General features: G+C 36.6%; 1 protein-coding gene across 1 annotated transcript in view; it reads right to left on the bottom strand.

Annotated features, from left to right (window-relative positions):
* Window positions 1-201: 201 nt before the first annotated feature.
* Window positions 202-22,658, bottom strand: part of snx33 (sorting nexin 33) — a 68,510-nt gene continuing 46,053 nt past the window's right edge. Inside the window, exon 2 of the mRNA XM_030136602.1 lies at window positions 202-849. Within this exon, the coding sequence (XP_029992462.1) occupies window positions 596-849 (254 nt within the window). The 3' untranslated portion in view covers window positions 202-595. The remainder of the gene's footprint in view (window positions 850-22,658) is intronic.

Genomic DNA, 22,658 nt, shown 5'->3' with positions numbered 1-22,658 from the left:
AATATAAAGAAATACATATTAGAACCATATATGTATGGAATGTATCATGTCTCCTATGTATGGAGACTTATGAGACACCCTGTATTCTATTCTATTCTATTCTATTCTGAAAGCAAAGATAACAATTTAAACAAAACTAACCAATACAATGATATTTATCACAATATCAAACTATATTATAACATTGGTCATTATTGTTTTGTATCCCAGACCCCTGTTAGAAAAGAAACATCTGAATTCAACATGTCCCAATACTTTTGTCCATTTTTGTATGAGTTGGGCAGTTATGCTATGAGGCTGACCATATGTCACAAATACCTTAAATTATGTAAAATAAACAATATGCTGCAATATTGCCTATGAAGTGACTTATATTTCAAAACTGAAAGGTACAGTAGGTCTTTAACAAAAACAACAAATGTGACTTTGAATCCATCAAAGACTCATCCACAGAGCACCGACGGGCTTCCAACGTCTCCTCGGTAACTGCTGCTTCATTCATCTGAACGTCCTTTGTAAAAACAACACTAAACATGTTGATATTTTTCCTCCTTTGTGTTTTTTTGGCATCGCTGACTGGGCCGTTCCGCCGTCTTTACAGACAGTCGTACATGCGCAGGGTGCGCTCCAGTTGCTGGACAACACGCTGGTAAAAGGCTATCTGCTCCGTGAGGTAGGCCTGCATCATGTCCTTGAAGTCCACCTCCCGTCGCTGATGGAAGTGGCTCATCTCTGCCTGGAGGGCGAAGCCCACCGTCCGGCAGCGTTTCCTAATGCCGTCAGCCTCATCCTGGTCCATTTTCCCTTCGTCAGTCATCCTCTGGCTCTCCTTCACCTTAGCAAAGGCACCTACATGAAGACCAAACACAAAAAAACAATGTTCTGTGAGACTTAACGATTGACAGTACAGCTGCAACAATTCATCCAGGGGTGTCAAACTCATTTTCTTTCAGGGGCCACATTCAGCTCAATTTGATCTCCAGCGGGCCAGACCAGTCAAATAACAGCATAATAGCCTATAATTAATGACAACTCCAAATTTTTTATATGCCAAAAATAACATTAAATTATGAAAACATGTACATTTTACAAACTATACAAGCAAAAAAGATGTGAATAACCTGAAAAAGCTGAAATTTCTGAAGAAAAATAATAAGAAATAATAAGAAAAATCTGATCAATATTATGTCTCAACTTATGATTTCTACATGTGAATTACAGATCAGATCTACCAAGACACAAAACAGGCAGAATATTGTTAAAATTTCTTTAGACATTTCAGGTTGTTCATATTTGTACAGGTTATTGACGTTTTATTATTAAAGGATATCAGAATTTAATGTTCTTTGCAGTAAATCAAAGAGAAAAAAATGGTGTTGCCATTATTTATAGACATGATGTCATGTGATTTTTTTCACATGAAACCAAGAAGAAAATTTGGAGTCATTATTTCCAGGTTATTATACTACTATTTTCAAGTTTGACACCCTTGACTGTTAATATCCTCTGCACTTTGCAAATTCATCCCATGGGCCAGATTGGAACCTTTGGCAGGCTAGTTTTGGCCCCCGGGCTGCATGTTTGACACCCGTGAATTAATCAATTCAAGTCAATGAATTGATTAATTCATATAATTCAATAATTATTAATTACACTTTTCCTGAATCAAAGCTTTGTTTCTTTAATTTCGCTGTTGCTAAACATTGGTTCTGCTGTTGTTGTTTCACACGGACGCTTATTGTGACGCACATGACGCCAGGATCAACACAAACAACATGAAGAGTAGCTCAGAAGAAACAAGAACAAAAAAGCAGAAAACATCTATATGTTCACTTTTCTTCCTTATAAGCATCACTTACTCCTTTAGACTTTTAAACTTTTAAAGTATTTGGCTTTATTTTTTTTAAGATGTTCGTTAGTTCCATTTGAAGTGGTTAGTAAGTTGGATACAATTTTGTTGAAGATGCAGTGCACATATTGTTTATACATGTCATGTGGCTTGTTTGTTGCGTGTGTGTGTGTGTGTGTGTGTATATACATAAATTAGAGCTGAAATGAAATGATGGGCTTGAATCAATGAAAAAAAAATATTCGATTACAATTTTCCTAATTTGAAGCTTTGTTTCCTTATTTTCACTGCCGCTAAATATTGGTTCCACTGTTGTGTTTCACAGGGACACTTACTGTGAAGCGCATGATGCCAAGATGAACACAAAGTTATATATAAGTTGGATCAAGTTGTTAGTTAGTTGGGTACAAATGTATGTAAATCAGTGCACAGATGTCCTGTTTGTTGTTTATATGTATTTATATATTTTTTATACTGTTCTTATTGTTATTATTTCTATTTCTACAGATATTTTTAACATATCATTTAAGTTTTATACTTTTTGTGGTTGTTGTTTCAGCTGCTTCTGGAGTAAAGGTCAAGTTCTGTGTCATTTTCACACATTTTTACTATCTTTTCGACTATTGAGATAATCATTTAATCAAATCAAAGAAAATAATCGATAGATTAATCGATTACAACAATAATTGATTGTTACAGCTCAAATTCACAAGTTCAAGACTGAATTTCATCAAAAATAAGTTGTTTTTCAAATCTATTACAACCTGCATTCATCAACACCCTGATCAGAAGAATTAAATACTTCTGAAAACCACAGACATACACCATTTGTAGCTTATTAAAGTTGTTTTATCTGTACTTTGTTCGTTTCTGTGAATTTGTTCATTTCCTTGTCCCAGGGCACCAACTGAGTGTGTGTGAGGCCCCGAGCATTTCTGATGAACAGCTGACACGAGGCTGTGCTCTCACTGATGAATGTCTGCACCCTGTAGCCAACAGTGTTGAGAGTAACATGTCACAAAAGTAATGCATTACAGCAACAGATTACATTTTGCTGTAACGCAGTAGTGTAAGGAATTACTAATCAATTTTCAGTAACACTTTACTCGGTACATGTTCAATAGCACTTGCGTTACAACACACTTTTTGCCCAAAATTAATTGCTCAAATGGGAAAAAAAACAAAACAGCAAGACCATGAAACCTTAAAGAATCAAAAATGTATCAGTAAAGTTCTATTTCCTGTTGTTCAGCCAATGGGTGAAGACGGCAGAAGACAGTCCACTGTCCACATGGACGTACGCTCATTACTAACCCTAACCCTGCTTTACAGAAGCTAACTGCAGATTTATCTATTGGCGTCCTTGGTGCTGCACCCCTGTTTGAACATATAAAATGTTAAAAAAAATGCAAACGTTCCCACTGGGATTCAAATTAGAGCTGCACACTATATAGTTTGAGCATCGTCATCACAATGTGCGTGTGCGCAATAGTCACATCGCAGGTCCTGCAATGTAGGCGGCAAATGAACTCAATGTGTTCTCATGTAATTTCAACCTGGGTACCTGACACACACTGTGCACAGCGATCCACCAATCACAACTGTTCTTTATCAGTTTGCCATCTGTGTATGTGTATGTTTAAGCTTTGAAATACACTTGTTTGGTATGAATACTGTAAAAATAGTCATAGGAAAAAGTACATCCCCAGGCTAGACCGGTTGAGAACCATTGATTTAAACAAAATGCAGGATAGAGATTGACTTCCTTCTACATTACAATACACTATCCTCACTTTTTGCTCAGTTTTTACAGTTTTCAGGTCCTACTGATTCCAAATAGCTCTGGAAAAAAACGCATATAAAACTAGACGCACTCAGAGAGCGCAGATCTCCGCCAAGGACAATGAGTGGGCCCCCGTGGTCCCCCCAACCCTGATCACCACCAAAATTTAATCATTTGTTCCTTGTGCCAGTATCAACATTTCCTGAAATTTTCATCCAAATCCATCCATAACTTTTTGAGTTATCTTGCACACACACACACACAGACAGACAGACAAACCAACGCCGGCAAAAACAAACTCCTTGGTGGAGGTAAAAATGAGCGACAAACAAGAGAAAATCACCAAAAACAAAGACTTGGTACCAAAAAGAAAAGCAACGTCAGTTATTTGGAATTATTTCGGCTACAAAAACGATGAGACTGAAACACATGTTCTGTGTTGATAGTGCCTACCAACGAGAGGTAACGCAACTAAATTGTTTGACCATTTATGTCGGCACCACACAGCTATTTCATATCACAATATACAGGGTGGGGAAGCAAAATTTACAATATTTTGAGGCAGGGATTGAAAGACAGTGTATGACCAATTAGTTTATTGAAAGTCATGAGAATTTATTTGCCACAAGAAAATGTACATAATAGAAAATGTTTTGATTCTATGTGTCCTCCTTCTTTCTCAATAACTGCCTTCACACGCTTCCTGAAACTTGCGCAAGTGTTCCTCAAATATTCAGGTGACAACTTCTCCTATTCTTCTTTAATAGTATCTTTAAGAAAGTCGACATTGCTGTGTGATGTTCTATTGGTAGCATGTTCTAAAACACCCCAAACAGCAGAATCCAGAGGGTTTAGATCTGGGCTAGAAGGTGGCCATAAACATGATTCCCAAAAATTGCTAAAATTGAATTTGTTGCTGTTGTCAACAAGTGTTTTGGTGTTCTTGTGTAAGATTTTAACTTAAAGAATGGCATGAGGAACATTCTAATGAAGTTGAGCATCTCGTATGGCCGGCACAGTCCCCAGACCTCAACATTATTGAGCATTTATGGTCAGTTTTATAGATTCAAGTAAGACGTCGATTTCCACCGCCATTGTCTCAAAAAGAGTTGGAGGGTATTCTAACTGAAGAATGGCTTAAAATTCCTTTGGAAACAATTCACAAGTTGTATGAATCAATACCTCGGAGAATTGAAGCTGTAATTGCCGCAAAAGGCGGACCTACACCATATTAAATTATATTTTGTTGATTTTTTAAGGTGTTTCCATTATTTTGTCCAACCCCTGTATTTTACTGCATTTCCAACGGTCTTGTTGTCTACCTCAAGCTCAATTGCCATTTTTCTCATGGATTTGGTTGGATCCTTTAGGATTTTGGATTTGAGAGCTTTAATAAAAGCTTTGGTACGTTTTTTGTTGCTTCCTCCACTTCCAGACTTTCTCGTAATAGTTTTGCTCATAGTCATTCTCTTCTTTCCATTATAAACAGTCTTTATGGACACTCCAACTATTTTTGAAATCTCCTTTGGTGTGACGAGTGCATTCAGCAAATCACACACTCTTTGACGTTTGCTTTCCTGATTACTCATTTGGGCAAAAGTTTCTGAAAAGGTATGGCTAATAGTGTTAGGTATGATTATGACATGAATATATGTTTGGTTTCAAAACAATTGACGTAGTGCCTGCTGAGAAAAAACAACTAAATGTTCATTGTAAATTTTGCTTCCCCACCCTGTATATCGCAGGGTTAAAAAAATGCAATGTCAGTTTTTTCCAGTATGGTGCAGGCCTAATTCAAACATCGTAGACCGTAGCATTACTTACAGAGCTACCTGTCCACATGTACTCCAGAGCGCAAATTTATGCATCCCAAGGCTCTCCTATGTCTTGTATTGAGGGGAGGGGGGTTGGGTTCTACTGTGCACCCACCATTTATGACAGTAGTCTACATGACAAGGTTGAAACTTTGAGTATCATTATTGTGAAAAAATACTGTGGAATAAATGTATACCTTTCATGCAGTGTCTTGTGTTGAATTTATTGGAAAAACTGTGTAGTTTCAGAATATAACATCAAAAAATGTGTATGACTTTTTGCATGATGTTTGCTGAAAAGTGAAAAAAAATGACTCTTTTTCAGTGATAAATAATTTGAAAACCCATATTAATCCTGTTGCTGCTTGCAAATTTTCATTGAACTTGCTTACTTTGAACCTTAGAAGAAGAGCTTATGGTCTGGCCTTTTGAATGAGTATCAGTTTCAGTGATTTCAGTTCAAAGTCAATGACGTCATATCAGCCAGTTCCTCAGAAGACATCCTGGGACTATTTTGTTTGGATTTTTTAGCTTCTAGGTAAGAATTTGACTTATAATTCTTTATGTAGAGTTGATATTATCATAAATCTGTATGCGTTATACACCATTCTCTTTCTTTTTCTGTTGTGAATTTTGTGAATATTACCCAACAATTAAGTATATCCTAATATTAGATAAGTAAAATCATTACTTTTACTAACCCTTCCCCCATCAGTTTTTAGTTTGTGAAAAAAATACATACCATTGAAAAAAAAAACAAAAAAACTTGCATTCAATTTTCAATATCTAGCCTCCAAAATGTAATCAATTCTGCCCACCTACATGGGCTACAATTAGTTTATATTATTTATTTATATTTATATTATTTAGGCCCATATTATTTAGGCCCACGCATCTCAATAAAATTCTCTTAATTCAAAAGAAATTTTTAAGAATGATCAGTTTTTCTAAGAGACTCGACTCATCTGCTCCTCTTTTCAAAAAAATCAATCTTCTCTCAGTTTTTGATGTGAACATTTACCAGACCTGTGTCTTCATGTACAAATATGTTCACTTAACTCATATTCTTCCTAAAGTTTTTCACAATTTCTTTATGTTGTCTTCTGTTATTCACAACTTTCCGACACGATTTTCAAGCAAATTTTATCTTCCGTACTGCCGAACTTCAGTCTGTCAGTATTCTCTGAAATATCGTGGACCAAATCTGTGGAATAATCTAAGACCTGAACTTCAATCAACATCTACTTTATCACTGTTTAAAAAGCATCTGAAAAGGACTTTAATTCATGAAAAAATGTAAGGCTGTGTATCACTTGATTTGTATTTGTTGATTTGTAATGTGGATTATATTTTAATTGTTTTTACTTTAGTTTATTATTTCAGTTATATTGTATTTTTTAATTCGTTTTTTTTTTTTTGTTTTTGTTTGTGTATTGTTCATCTCAGGGGAAGTATTCATATAAACCTTTTTGGCTTCTAACCTCTCCTGCACAATTTTGTTACTTGTTTGAATGTTGTTGTTTTTTCCATTGCTGTTTTTATTTTGTGCAAATAAATTAAATTAAATTAAATTTAAAAAATAAAATAAATTAAAAATTAAAATTAAAACTTTCCTAAAGTGAGATCAATTTTTTTTTTACAACCAAATTTTCATATTCGTTTTTGAAACTGCCCACCAATTTGTTAGATTTGGACTTGCTCTGTCAATAATGAAGCCAATTTAAGCAGCCAGAATCACTTTAGGAAGACTTCTATATATCAATTTATAGTTAAACTAATAAAACAACTCTTACACATGTTATGGAGTAATGCCTAATTGATATATTTTTTTTAAATTTCAGACTGACTGAATAGGGCTAAGATGCCAAGACGAAATCCATCCAGAGGTGGAGGAAGGAAGGCCTCCTGGGGAGTATTCAAAGCTCACAGATGAAGAGAAGAAAGCATGTTATGTTTGATTTTTGACAGAAATTAAATGGTTAAATCAAGTAGTGCATAGGTGAAATTTCATGTTTTTTTTTGTTTCAACCTTGTGTCAATAAAGGCTCAGTGATTTGAAAACCACAAAAGAATTTGCATAAATGATTTCAGATTCAGATTCCTGAGAAAATTAGACCCTAAACTGATATATTTTCAGTCCATAACCAAAAACTTGAATTTTTGCCCTTTATGTCACTAAAATACAACTCAAACCTTGAACCTTGTCATATGTAACTCAAAAGTAATACAGGAGTCATGTAAGGCATTATAATTCTGAGCCAGACACTTTCAGGACTCTAAAGCCCATCAAACAGACTGCTAACCTGCTCCAAATGTCCCAGGTAAAACACTTTAGCCCTGTTAAGCCCATTACGCCTCCGTTTAGTCTATTAAATCTGTTTTTTTACAGCAACTCTATGAGGAGTTTGAGTATGAAGCCAAACACCACTTGGCTATTCAGCTGCACTAAAATGCAGACATACTTAAAACATGTCAACACACACATTATCAGCTGACATGTGAAAAATGTGGCTCTGCATTAACCTGACGTCCTGTTTATAACCTAAAAAAAAACAACATTTCAGAGCAGTGTTTCTTCACGCTTGTGCAGTATATCATTGCGATTTGAAGTACTCATTCACTTTTGGCATGAACAGAAATGTAAATTGCTCACGGGCAAAATATTTTTCCAACTACAACCCCATTAAAATATCTGTGGTTGTGACAATACTGTTATTAAATTTTCTATGGACAGGTTTAGCACCTAAGTTTTATTGCCTGAGAATAAAAACCTACAGGAGTTGGGGTGTGAACGTGTACTGGATTTTATGTCAAATATTCAGCTTAACCATGTCCTCCCTTTGGAGACAACATCATGTTGACATTGCGTCTACCCGTGGACTTTGAATCTGGTGGCTGGGTTGGCATTGCACAATAACAGAAGTGAATGTTGTGTTGTACTATAAATATAAGCTAAAGAAGGGGTGTCAAACTTATTTTAGTTCAGGGGCCACATTCAGTCCAATATGATCTCAAATGGGCCAGTAAAATAATAACAGTGAAAAAAGAAAAACTACATCATGAAAATGTATACATTTATAAAGTTTCCATAAAAATCTAAATAACATTATATAAATAAATTTCATTGATTGATTTGATTGGTTTTCCCCTGTACGTCTGCCAAATGCATAAATGTAAAATGTAAATGTAAACATTCACCTGAAATGTCTAAAGAAAAATAAGTGCAATTTTAACAATATTAGGCCTGTTCATCATTTACACATGTGATCACAGTGATCTACAAATACACAAAACATTTAATAACAGGCAGAATATTGTTAAAATTACACTTATTCTTTTTTCAGGTTGTTCATATTTGTTCAAGTTATTCACATTTTTGTTAAAGGATATTTTCTAAATGTAAACATTTTCATGTAATTTTACTTTTTTACACTAAAACAAACACAAACATTTACAGCCGTCATTATTTATAGATTATTATGTTATTATTTGACCAGTCTGGCCCACTTTAGATCATACTGGTCTGAATGCGGAACCTGAACTAAAGTGATTCTGTCACCATTGATTGTTAACAGGGTAGGCGATATGGGCAAAACAAAAATCTCCATAATTAAAAAAAAAAAAATTTTATAACGATAATCTGACGTTATCCTTTAAAATGTGAATTTCTTTCTCTTTTTTTTTTTTTTTATACAAAAAATGCTGTAAAACTCTACTTGCTTACCAGGACATCTATGGATAGACACAGCGTTTCTGAACAACAGCTCTTGTTTTTAGTGCTTCATACATCTTCTACAAAACATGTGCAAGGTAGGCAGTAGTTATATACGTGGGGGTGCGGTCCATAACTTACATAACTAACACTGGGGTGAAACTAAAGTGAAACCTAACTTGCTGTCAACGTCCGACTGCTGGCTTCTATTCCTCTATTATACAGCGGATCTTACACATACCTGTATCCACTGGACCCCCTCCACATGAATTTGTCACATTTACACCCCCCCTTTAATACACCGCAGCTTGCATATAACGTTATTTTGACCGACATCAGTCTTGTCAAAACCGAACCATTTCCAGGCTAGTGATGTGGACCCACATCTGCTATGAAATCATCCGCTGAGCTGGGACACTCGTGCATATTTCCTCCATGTGAGACGATATTGTGTTTTGGGTGCCACCGAGTCATGACACTGAATCCTGTCCACTGATTGGCTTCTGAGGCACGCATTCGGCCAATAAGGACTTTCATGCACCTCTCCGTTACCGTCTATGCACCGTTCGTTTGTTTTCTTTTCGAGACAGTATGAATACTCGATAATGTAACACTGCACATCGTCAAATCAACATTCACAATATTATCGTAGGCGATATATATTGCCCACTTCTAACTGTTAATATCATCAATGTAATTTTTGCACCTCACAAATTCATCCTAGGGGCCGGAGGAGACGCTTTGGTGGCCTATTTAGGCCCACGGGCCGTATGTTTGACTCCTGTGAGTTAAAGATTTCAGCAGCACTATTTCTTTACAAATGACCTTACAGCAGGGGTCTCAAACTCATTTCAGTTCAGGGGCCACATTCACCCCCAATATGATCTCCAGTGGGCCGGACCAATAAAATAATAGCATAATAACCTATAAATAATGACAACTTCAAGTTTTTGTCTTTGTTTTAGCGCAAAAAAAACATTAAATTATGAAAATACTTTTATAAACTATCCAAACAAAAAAAAATGAGAATAACCTGAAAAAACTGACATTTCTACAGAAAAATAAGTGCAATTTAACAATATTCTGCCTCACCTTATCATTTTTACATGTGCATTATGGATCGGATCTACAGCGATACTGTTGTTCGTCCATCAGTCTCGATGACGACCTTGACTTCAGTTTTTGTGGGTCCTGGAGTGGCTTCTCAGCCCTATTTTTGCCCTGAAGTATCTGCCACAAAGACACTAAACACTGAGTAACAGACAGAAAATAGTTAAAATTGTGCTTAATTTTCTTTAAACATTTCAGGTTGTTCATATTTGTTCAGATTATTCACATTTTATTGTTTCAGGATAGTTTGTACATGTTTTTTGAATTTTCAGAATTTAATGTTATTTTTTGCACTAAAACAAAGACAAAAATTTGAAGATGTCATTATTTTTAGGTTGAGTGTCTTTTTTTTTTTTTTTTTTTTTTACATCAAACCGAGAAGAAACTGTGGAGTCATTCTTTTTTGTAGGTTACTCTGCTGTTATTATTTGACTGTAGATCATATTGGTCTGTATGTGGAACCTGAACTAAAATGAGCCTTGACTGTGGAATTTTTGCACTTTGCAAATTCATCCCGCGGGCCGCATTTGGCCCCCGGGCCGCATGTTTGAGACCCCTGCCTTACAGATACCCCACGGGCTGGTAATCGACAGCTTTCATGGGAGGCGGTTTCTAAAAAAATCAACACTTACACGTTATTTATTGCAAATAAAACATTGAATAACACTAACTCTTCAACTCACTAAACTTCCAAAGTACATTCCTGCCCAATATAAATGAAGATAATAGCAACTGAAAAGCTGTAAAACATGATTAAAGGATAAAAGGATTAAGATAAATAGCATTACAGTGTAAATTTTAATGAAAGTTACATGGTAAAAGCTGTAACTTTCTCAGCTTTTATTGCTCTTTGGGTCTGTATCTTTGCATGTACAACAGTTAAATTTGTTCCCGTTTAAGAAATGTTCTGCTCATATGTTCTCCGTGGCATACAGCAGTAAAGACCAACACTGTAACTTTTCCATCAAAAATTAACTAGTGTAAAGCTGTACACTTTATAGGTAGGGCACAGAACACGGCTCACAATTACTTTTTGTTTCACTGCATACCGAACGTCTAGTTTCAGTGTGATGAAAACAAGTTGTAACCACTTTCACCCAGACTGCCTTGACGTCACTTTCCGAGAGCAGAACATGGCAGCCCATCGGTATGTCCCTAAACTGCATTTCCCATCAGATTAGTAACTGTGTCTCAGTGGTATAGAGGCTAAACTGGAAAGCAGGCAGCAGACAGACTTTAGTCAAACAGCACTAGTCTGAACAAGCGACCTGTCCTGTCTATAACGCATCTGCTGCAAGTCTTATCCGTTAACTGTATCTGTGATTTCATGCCGACCTGGATTTTGTGTGGAACTGCTGGCAGAAGTCTGGGAAAGCATGAACAGCACTTACAGTCTATTCCAGTGAGGAGGCATGAGGACTGCAGTCTATGAGCTCTGACCTACATTCATGCATTCTGTTTTCCACATGAGAGGAGAATGTGCATCACCAGATATCATGTCTGTGGTGCATAAAGGAGAGGGGCTCCTCATATGTGTGTGTGTGCAGAGTGGAATAAAAAAAAAAAAAAAAAAAAAAAAAAAGGGGGGGGGGGGGGGTAAGTAAACTTTTTTGGATCAGCTGATGCAAAATCTCATCACAAAGGCAGCTTGAAGTGCTCTTCCTTGGAGCTAAATTTGCTCTCAAATGGACTCAAAGCAAAGATCTGATGCTGAAGCAGACAAAAGGAAAAAGTGAAAATGCTGCAGATAAAAGTAAAAGCTTGTCTGTTTGGCTTTCCTACACTTCTGAAACACATCTATCTTTCCTACTGCGTTAGGTTATGTTACTGTAACAGGGCCAGTGGTCTGGAAAGTCACCAGATTTGTTTATCTTACCCGACCAGACCGGCTACCGCATGTTTTATGGTCGTGGCCCAAGACAGAATTGAATTATTTCACATGTGGCAGCTTCATGGGTCTGCGTTGGGTAGATATTAGTGCTCCACAGGGGAGGGGAGGGGAGGAGAAACGAGGAGAGGAGAAATGAGGAGAGGACAGGAGAAACGAGGAGAGGAGAGAAGAAATGAGGAGAGGAGAAACAAGGAGAGGAGAGGAGAGGAGAAACGAGGAGAGGAGAAACGAGGAGAGGAGAGAAGAAATGAGGAGAGGAGAAACAAGGAGAGGAGAAACGAGGAAAGGAGATATGAGGAGAGGAGAAATGAGGAGAAACGAGGAGAGGAGAAATGAGGAGAGGAGAAGCAAGGAAAGGAGATATGAGGAGAGGAGAAATGAGGAGAAACGAGGAGAGGAGAAATGAGGAGAGGAGAAGCAAGGAAAGGAGATATGAGGACAGGAGAAATGAGGAGAGGAGAGACGAGGAGAGGAGAAACGAGGAGAGGAGAATCGAGGAGAAACGAGGATGAGGAGATCAAACTAAAACAGATGGTTAAAGCTGCGGTATGTAGGATTGTGGCCAAAACTGGTACTGCAATCCCATTCAAAATACTGTAGAACGTGGTATCCTCTCCTCCTCCCCCTAGGCTAGGGGTTGCCAGATCCCGCATGAGCATCTACTACTAGCGTTTCCTCTAATCCTTGCCACCACACCATAAATTTCATACAAAAAAATCATCACCAGACTTATTCTACATAAGTCTAATATATAAAAGGCCAGGACAAACGTCCTGCACACTCAAATGAAAGTTTGCGAAGATTCAGGAGATAGGGAAAAGGGAAATGAGCATTAGGTTTCACTTTTACTACCCGCCGCAGGATCGCTCTAACCCCCCACCACCACCACCGAACCACGGACGCCGAACTACCGACCCGCGCCCCCCCCCCGACCGAACCACGGACACTGGACTACCGACCCCCCCACCGAACCACGGACACCGGACTACGGAACCCCCCCCCCCCTTTCGGACTACCGATCCCCCCCCCACCCGTGAACCACAGACGCCGAACTACCGACGCCCCCCCCCCACCCCCACCCCCCGCGAACCACAGACGCCGCACTACCAACCGACACCCCCCCCCCAACCACAGACATTGGACTACCGACGCCCCCCCCCCCCCCCCCCCGAATCACGGACGCCGAGCTACCGAACCCCCCCCCCCCCCCAACCACGGACCAAACACCCCCCCACCGTTCGGATAACACACCGCTAAATGAACAGGTCACTTCCACAGAAAACACTGAACTACAAGGAGCTACCATGGCAAGAGACAAGTCCTACACCGGTACCCGGTCTGTTCACCAGTCCCGGACCGGCAGTCTCTTCACCGGGGCCAGGAGAAGAGACTGCTGCCCGGCCCCGGGACAAGGGACCAGGTGAAGAGGCCGCGACCCCGGCTCTCAGTGGCTCTTAAAGGCGGCCTTACACTGTGCGAGTTTAGAGACGATTTCTCACTCGTGCGACTATTTCTGGGATCGGGCCCGATGTGCCTCTAATCGTGTCGTGCTTCGTGCAGTGTACATGGGGTAAGGAGAAGCGATTAACACCTCACGACCACCTCATGACCAGCAATCGTGTGTTCGCAAGGAAAACGGAGCTGTTTGAAATCCTGCTCGCTCCTCGTGAGTGTATCGTACTGTCAAAGCAGTGCCACGAACCGATGTGCCTCAAATTCTCACACTGTGCATGCGCGAACACAGACGCGTACAGTAGCGTACAAAAGCTAACAGTAGCTGGCTATTGTCCTAGTGCAGTTTAGCTGTTGCAGCTTACCTCTACTTCTCTTTGCTGTAGGATGACAGCCCATACTGTCCACGTCTGGACAACCAATGCCTGCACCGAACACATCGTTGTCTTTTCTTCTTTTTTGATTCCCCGCAGATAATGGCACATATTACCAAAGCAGCTCGTTGGTTTTTGTTTAGCACTACCATTTCGTGGCTCACGCCAATACACAATCGTCTATACACTTTTACGGATTCCTTGGTATTTTAACGTTGTATTTCCGGATACAACACTCGAACGTGTCGTGCGTCCTGTGGTGTATGGTCCTACAGTGTGAGCAGTCACGTCGCATACGAGCGTCGGTCCGTGCAGTGTGAGAACATGAATCGTGAGCCTGACTGTACGACTGATTCGCACAGTTTGAGATGGAGCTGCGTGCAACGATCGAAATAATCGCACAGTGTATGACTGAGGCAGGGCCAGCGTCAGTCTTCAAATCCTTCTCCTCTTTCAGTCGTCTCCATGTTTCTGAATCATCTTCTATACATCTCCTTGTTTTATTTCTCACTTTGTCACGATGTATTTGGGAATAACAAGAGTCCTTTTAGGTTTAATAACGTCAGACATTTGTGATCAGAAATGTTCCAGCTGCAGCCCACTGGGAACTGGCAACCTGGATGCTGAAAGGCTTCTGACTGTGATTAGCAGACAGGTGATGGGCGGGGCATCAGACCAAAACACACAATGTCAATATAAACATCATTTCAGGGCTGACACTGAGCTTTTCAAATGCAAATATTCTGGCTGGACTACTACTGTCAGTGATATCAGTATTTGAAATGGACATGATTCCTTCATGTCTGGTGACAGTCAAGGCAATTTTACAATTACTTAGAACATAATTCCTACATACTGCAGCTTTAATTTACAATATTAGAATAAAAACAAACTGGGGACATCTTCGTAAGCATCAGCAGGAAGTTTTTTTTCACCCAATTCTGTAACAGATCCAGAATTTCAATGCGATCCTTGAATGAACACAGGTTCAAACACACAGATGCAACTGATAAATATCTGACAATGCCATCACTGAAAATACGTCTTATTTGTGAAACCTATATCAGCCAATTTCATCCAATACCTGATGAAATACTGGTGTTTCATTCCACTGGAAAATGAATGTTTCTGCTGCTACAGTTTCTTTAACAGATGCAGTGAAAGGTTCTCATTTCTGACACATGCATCAGATTGACAGAGAGCATAAAGACTGAACTGAAGCAGACTGACGCTGTTACAGAGTGATGGACCCATCAGGAGGAGAAGAGAGGAGGATGAAGTCATTACCCATCATGCCTAGTGCCTACAGTGCAAGTCTGAGGGGGTAGTGTTATGATCTGAGGTTAATTTACAATGTTATGGGTCCAATAAATGACAGAAATAAATGTGATTAGGGATGTAACGATTACCGGTATAACAATAAACCGCGGTAAAATTGCAGACAGTTAGTATTACCGTTTAAATTCTAATTATCACGATAACAGTGTTTGATTATCACATTTTTAAGGGAAAAAACCCTATGTAAAGCTATGCTTTTATGTCAAATATTTGAGTATAGTTTTAATTTATTACAATTTTGATTTTAATTTTAATTTTCAATATTCACTTTTAAAGTCTTTAAAAAGGTTCATTAAGCATCTTTGTGTTATTTGTGCAATAAATACATTTTTCAAATCGGATTTTATATATTTTACTGTGTTTTCTGGCCTTTTATGTTGATATAGTAGGTTAAACTGAAAAAATAATAGGCAGATGATATAAATGAAGTTGTGCTGAAAAAAAAAAAGATACCAAACATGGGTATAGTAAACATTTGTTTATATAGTATATAAAGGCAAAATCAAAAGGACTGAAAAATGGCCAAAATAGGCTCAGACCACTAAGGGTTAATACTTGAATATTTCTGCCAACAGAAGGTACATTGTGCCAATTATTTTATTTATTTATTTATTTTATTTTTAAATACAACTCGGTTTAATTATTTCAGTGTGTGTCTAAGTACTTTTTGAACACTTTGAGCACAATTTCAATAATACCGTGATAATAATGATAACTGTGATAATTTTGGTCACAATAACCGTGATATGAAATTTTCATATGGTTACATCCCTAGTTGTGATGTTGTATAAGTGTATTGAAATGATGCCATGTTGAATGTGTGCAATACTCTAAACTAAAGGTGGTCCAGTGGAATATGAGGAGTATAGGACTTCTTAGAGGAAAGGAGAGGAGAAATGAGGATGAGAACAAACTAAAATAGATGGTTGATATTAGGCCTGTAACGGTACACAAAATTTTCGGTTCGGTACGTTTTTGGTTTTGAAAGCCACGGTTCATTTTTTTTTTTTTTTCGGTTCGGTACGGGAAGAAAGAAAACCCCTCAAAATGTCTATTAATGCATTTATGAATTTTTTAACATTTTCCCCCCAATTTTTGGAGACAGAATATAGAAAAACAGGAATAATATAATTCTGCTGCTATAAATTAAATAGAAAATAAAATAAATTATTAATATTGCTAAATGTATTTTAAACATTAGTATTGCACTTTTCCCTGAAAGGTAGTTTTGAACAAACAAGAAAAATCTAATCACAGTTCTGTCAGTTCACATTCTGCATAAAAATACCTAAAAAATTCCACATGAAGTGCAACATTAACAAGAGGACAAACTAGTATTCTGTTTAAACAAACTGAAGAGCAACAATGACAACAAAAAATTAACCAAATTATTTATTTTAGGACAGATAACAAACTGTTTAGGACACTTTGTGTTTGTGCGTGCGTGCAGGGTGCGATTTGTCGGGGGGATTTTTTTTTTTTTTTGGTCGGAGTGGTTGGGGTCCATAACTAACGTAACTAACGCTGCCGTGAAACGAAAGTGAAACTTTATAGAATTTCAACATCCAACTCCGGGTTCTATTCCTCTGTTATACAGCGTGTGTGACAGAGAGAGAGAGAGAGAGAGAGAGAGAGAGAGAGAGAGCGAGAGGGCTAGTGTGTTTTAGAACTACCATAATTCATAGGCGGTAAACAACGTCCATCTTATTAACGTCTCTTTCCCCGTTGTTGTCTTTCACCTGTACCTGAACTGATCCCAAACGGTACTGTAATGATGGTGGAGGGTCTTCAGTCTCTTCCTTCCAGGTTCACATCACATTTGTCGTGTTTTTTTTGTTTTGTTTTGTTTTTTTTTATACCTTATATCAGCTGCTATTTTGTATTTCGGGTCGATGTGTCCGTCCTTCCATATGTCCGTGTGGAACTTGTGTGGATTTAAAGTTTCGCATCGAACAGCATCTTTCGTTCCTTTTTCTTTTTCTCAACATACTGTGCCGTTTCTTCGGTTCGGTACGTGTACCGTTACAGGCCTAGTTGATATACAATATTAGAATAAATGCACACTCAGGAGGTTTTTTGTAAGCATCTGTAGACAGTTTTTTTTTTGCACCAACTTTTCCCCTAGATTTCTGCTTCCAGGAGCATAAATCCACACATCATTATACTGTACCAGTCCTCTTAAACAGAAGTGTTCTTTTCTATTGGAACAAGGTTGTTCTGTGCTTTCACACTGTAACAAAGGAGACTAAAATTACGACACCAATGAATTGAAGAACAGCGGAGTTAAGTGTGGGTACAGTGAGAACCTTGTGTAACATTAACACTACTATTCAATAACTGGAGGAGCTCAGTGTGGCTGTTAACCTAGTACATACACTGAACAAAAATATAAATGCAACACTTGTTTTTGCTCCCATTTTTCATGGGCTAAACTCAAAGATCTAAAACTTTTTCTGTGTACACACAAGGTTTATTTCTCTCAAATATTATTCACAAATCTGTCTAAATTTGTGTTAGTGAACACTTCTCCTTTGCTGAGATAATCCATCCACCTCACAGGTGTGGCATATCAAGATGCTGATTCGACAGCATGATTATTGCACAGGTGTGCCTTAGGCTGGCCACAATAAAAGGCCACTCCAAAATGCGCAGTTTTATCACACAGCACAATGCCACAGATGTCACAAGTTTTGAGGGAATATGAAACCGGCATGCTGACTTCAGGAATGTCCAGCAGAGCTTTTACCTGTGAATTGAATGTTCACTTCTCTACCATAAGCCATCTCCAAAGGTGTTTCAGAGAATTCATGAAGAAGACTACATGAGGAAAATTTGTGGTCCCACCAAATACTGACTGGTTTTCTGACCCCCCTGGACCACCCAATACAGTAAAACTGCACATTTTAGAGTGGCCTTTTATTGTGGCCAGCCTAAGGCACACCTGTGAAATAATCATGCTGTCTAATCAGCATCTTGAGGTGTGAGGTGGATGGATTATCTCAGCAAAGGACAAAGGAGAAGTGCTCACTAACACAGATTTAGACAAATTTATGAACAATATTTGAGAGAAATAAACCTTTTGTGTACATAGAAAAAGTTTTACATTGTTGAATTCAGCTCATGAAAAATGGGAGCAAAAATAAAAGTGTTGCATTTATATTTTTGTTCAGTGTACATGACACATACAACATATGAGCACACATGTTGGATCACACATGGGCTTTTCCAGGCAGTGCAGAGGGAATATATTTGGTCATTTTATTGTTGCAATGGTGTGGTATGAGTATTTTTAATAACAAATAGTCACAGGAGACCGTGGTGCATGCTCAAGTCTTTTATATGTCACATCTGTGGAGTGGGTATTAACAAATAAAGCAGAACCATAGTTGCCTCAGTGACTGAACTCATGCATCTGCTACGTTCCTCTCTCCCACAGACCTCCCAGGGCTGGAGGTCACTGCACGACAGGAAGCACTGCACTTCTCCCCAATTGAGTCTATCTTTGACAGTCTCAAACCTAAAACGGAAATCTTACTTAAGGATAGTAATGTTTGTTTATAGACTGTGTTGCTGGCATGACTGTATTATGTTAATGGTAATGGTTCTTTGGAAAAAAGTCCACAGTTTGTTTTTTTAAGCCAAAAATCTTAACCCATAAAGAGCCAGTGCTACTTTTGTGGCAGTTCCCAATGAATTTTTCTTTATTTTTACCTTTCTTAACTGATTTTATCACCTTTTTTTTTTTTTTAAATAATATTATCCTCTGTATTTTGCATTTTTTGGTGTGGTGTAAATGACGTATTTCCCTGTATTTAATTCCGAGATCATGTAGATATTCATGAAAACTCAAAGTTAATTATATCAAAACAGAGAAAAAGCAAAGATATTGCCAACTGAATGAAAAAACAAGTGTCTCCATCCACTGTCTTACATCAAACTCCATGGGTTTTACTGGTGAATCAATGTTGTAGATCAGGGGTGTCAAACTCATTTTAGTTCAGGGGCCATATTTAGCCCAATTTGATCTCAAGTGAGCCAAACCAGTAAAATAATGACTTAATAACCTATAAATAATGACAAATCCAAGTTTCTCTCTTTGTTTTAGTACAAAAAGCACCAATTAAATTATGAAAATATCTACATTTTACAAAAAAGATGTGAATAACCTGTAAAACCTGGACTTTCATTTGAAAAATTCGTGCAATTTTAACAATATTAAGCCTCGACTTATTATTTATACATGTACATTACACACAGTGTTACATAAACATTTGGTAACAGGCAGAATATTGTTAAAATTTTGGAGTTTGGAACTAAAATTTGAACAATTTCTACAATATTACATCTCTTATTATTATTATTAACACAACTACAGATCACAGTGGATCCATAAATGCACTAAACATTTAGTAACAGGCAGAATATTGTTCAAATTGCACATTTCAGGTTGTTCATCTTTGTTTTTGTTTATGTATTTATTTGCATTTTACTGTGAAAGAATAGTTTTGTAAATGTCAATATTTTCACAGTGTAATGTTATTTTTTTCACTTGATTTTTTTCCACATAATTTTTCACAAAGAAAATTTGCAGTTGTCATTATTTATGGGTTATTGTGTTGTTATTTTTACTGTAAATCACATTGGTCTGTATGTGGAACCTGAACCAAAATGATTTTGACAACCTTGAATGTTCAGGTTCATTTTTGCACATTTATCCCGCGGGCCGGAATGGAACCTTTGGCGGGCCGGTTTTGGCCCCTGGGCCGCATGTTTGACACCTGTGTTATAGAAGATGATGGTGTTTCCACGGTAACGACAGAGCCTCTGAACATCCAAATGACCATGAAAACATGACAAACTGCATTTTACACCAATTATTTACATGTATTGACAGGATTAGTGGATCAACAGGTATTAAATAGTTTAGATCTGTTGATGGTTTGTGGCTTTTTGGGTCTTTATGGGTTAATTTAATCTTGTCTCATCTGGGACGAGTGAATCAAAGCATCCAGAAAGGATCACCATTGAAATAAAGTGGACTCTCTGTACTAGTACTTTGTATAAATCTCTAACGCAATACATCAAATTGTGTTAACGTGGTCATGAGAAATATATTACTAAATTATAATTAAGGTAACAGAATCACTCCATTAACCCTTTCATGCACGAATTATGACAACCTTAATCAAGATTTTTTCCCTGAGTGTTTTCATTTCTCTTTAATCATGAAAAAAACATTGTGATTGAAAAATTTCTTTTGAAAAATAAATTAAAAAATGTAAAAAAAAAAAAAAAAAAAAAAAAAAAAAAAAGAAAGAAAGAAAAAGTAAAAAAAAAAAAAAAAAAATTAAAAACAAAAAAAGTAATAATAATTAAAAAAATTCTCATGAACCTATTTTTCATGAAGTTGCACAAATGTCCACTCAGCTAGACACCATGCATTTAATTTTTGAAGTGAAGAAACATGTATTTACTGATAAATTGTGTAAAAACTATAACTATTAATCCCAGGGGAGATCTACACAATGTTACCAATTCATGTCAAAAAAGATATGTAATGTGTTAAAACTTTAATAAAGATATGTGCAAAAAAAACAAAACGACAAAATCCATGAATATACATTAGAACAGCTGTAGAATAGCTGTCCACCGTAGTGACCAGTATACATGAAAGGGTTAAAGAAAGCAGCTACAATAAGCTTCAAACATAATAACTGTTACTTGTTTTAATTTTAATAATATATTATCAACATTTGTAAAACAGCTATTATTTAAGATGAATTAATGCAACCAAATCCCCACAGGAATACGAGGTTCAGAAAATGGAAGGATGGATGAAGTGACTGAATGCACTGCTTTTCCTTTTAAGGCTGAACAAAATGAAATCTTTAAATCATGAAAAAACACGCCTTATTGCTTCACAATCCTCTCGAGGTGTGTGAGTTTGTGAGTGTGTCTAAGTAAAACAGCGCTGGTTAATATGTCAGAGCATAGCCACTAGTATGTATGACTTCATTCCTGCGCTGCAAACCACAAAATACACTGCACCCACATTTTTCCCTTAAGACTAGGCTTAATACGCTCTTTGTATAAGAAAAGAAAACACGGCTGGTGATGGCATGACAGAGAAAATATTTAAAACTCTGCACATTATTACAAGATCACAGCAGAGAAGTGAAAAGAGCAAACATATTTCAATATCTAGATCAGGGGTTTCAAACATGCGGCCCGCCAAAGGGTTCAGTTCAGCCCCTGGGTTGTTTTTGCCATGTGTAAAAATTCCACAGTCTTGAATTGAATTAAGCAAAATAAAATTTAGCTTGAATTAAGGAAAAAAATCTTGAATTAAGCAAAAAAAAAAAATCTTCAATTAAGTAAAAAAAAAATCTTGAATTAAGCCAAAAAAAAAATCTTGAATTTGGTAAAAAAAAATAAAATAAAATAAATAAATAAATAAATAAAATCTTGAATTAAGCCAAAAAAAAAAAAAATCTCAAATTTAACAAAAAATCTTGAATTAAACCGAAAAAATCTTCAGTTAAGTTAAAAAAAATGTTCAATTAAGCCAAAAAAAAATCTTGAATTAAGTAAAAAAAAAAAAAAGTCTTGAATTAAGCCAAAAAAAATCTTGACTTTGGTAAAAAATAAATAAATAAATAAAAAAATCTTGAATTAAGCAAAAAAAAATCTCAAATTTAGCAAAAAATCTTGAATTAAGCCCAAAAAATCTTCAGTTAAGTTAAAAAAAAATCTTGAATTAAGCCAAAAAAAAAAATCTTGAATTTGGTAAAAAAAAAAAAAAAATCTTCAATTAAGTAAAAAAAAATCTCAAATTTAGCATAAAATCTTGAATTAAGCAGAAAAAATCTTCAGTTAAGTTAAAAAAAAACCTTGAATTAAGCAAAAAAAAATCTTCAATTATGTAAAAAAAAATCTTGAACTAAGCCAAAAAAAATCTTGACTTTGGTAAAAAAAAAAAAAATAAATAAATCTTGAATTAAGCAAAAAAAAAAAAAAAAAATCTCAAATTTAGCAAAAAATCTTGAATTAAGCCCAAAAAATCTTCAGTTAAGTTAAAAAAAATCTTGAATCAAACCAAAAAAAACAATCTTCAATTAAGTAAAAAAAAACTTCAATTAAGCCAAAAAACATCTAGAATTAACAACTTAATTTTTTTTCTTTGTTTTTGTGCAAAAAAGAACATTAAATTACGAAAATATTTACATTTACAAACTATCCTGTAACAATAAAATGTGAATAACCTGAACAAATATGAACAACCTGAAATGTCTAAAGAAAATTCAGCACAATTTTAACAATTTTTCTGCCTGTCCC

This window comes from Sphaeramia orbicularis, chromosome 6, assembly GCF_902148855.1.
Source record: "Sphaeramia orbicularis chromosome 6, fSphaOr1.1, whole genome shotgun sequence".
Taxonomy (NCBI): Eukaryota; Metazoa; Chordata; class Actinopteri; order Kurtiformes; family Apogonidae; genus Sphaeramia; species Sphaeramia orbicularis.
This window is presented reverse-complemented; position numbering and strand designations above follow the sequence as displayed.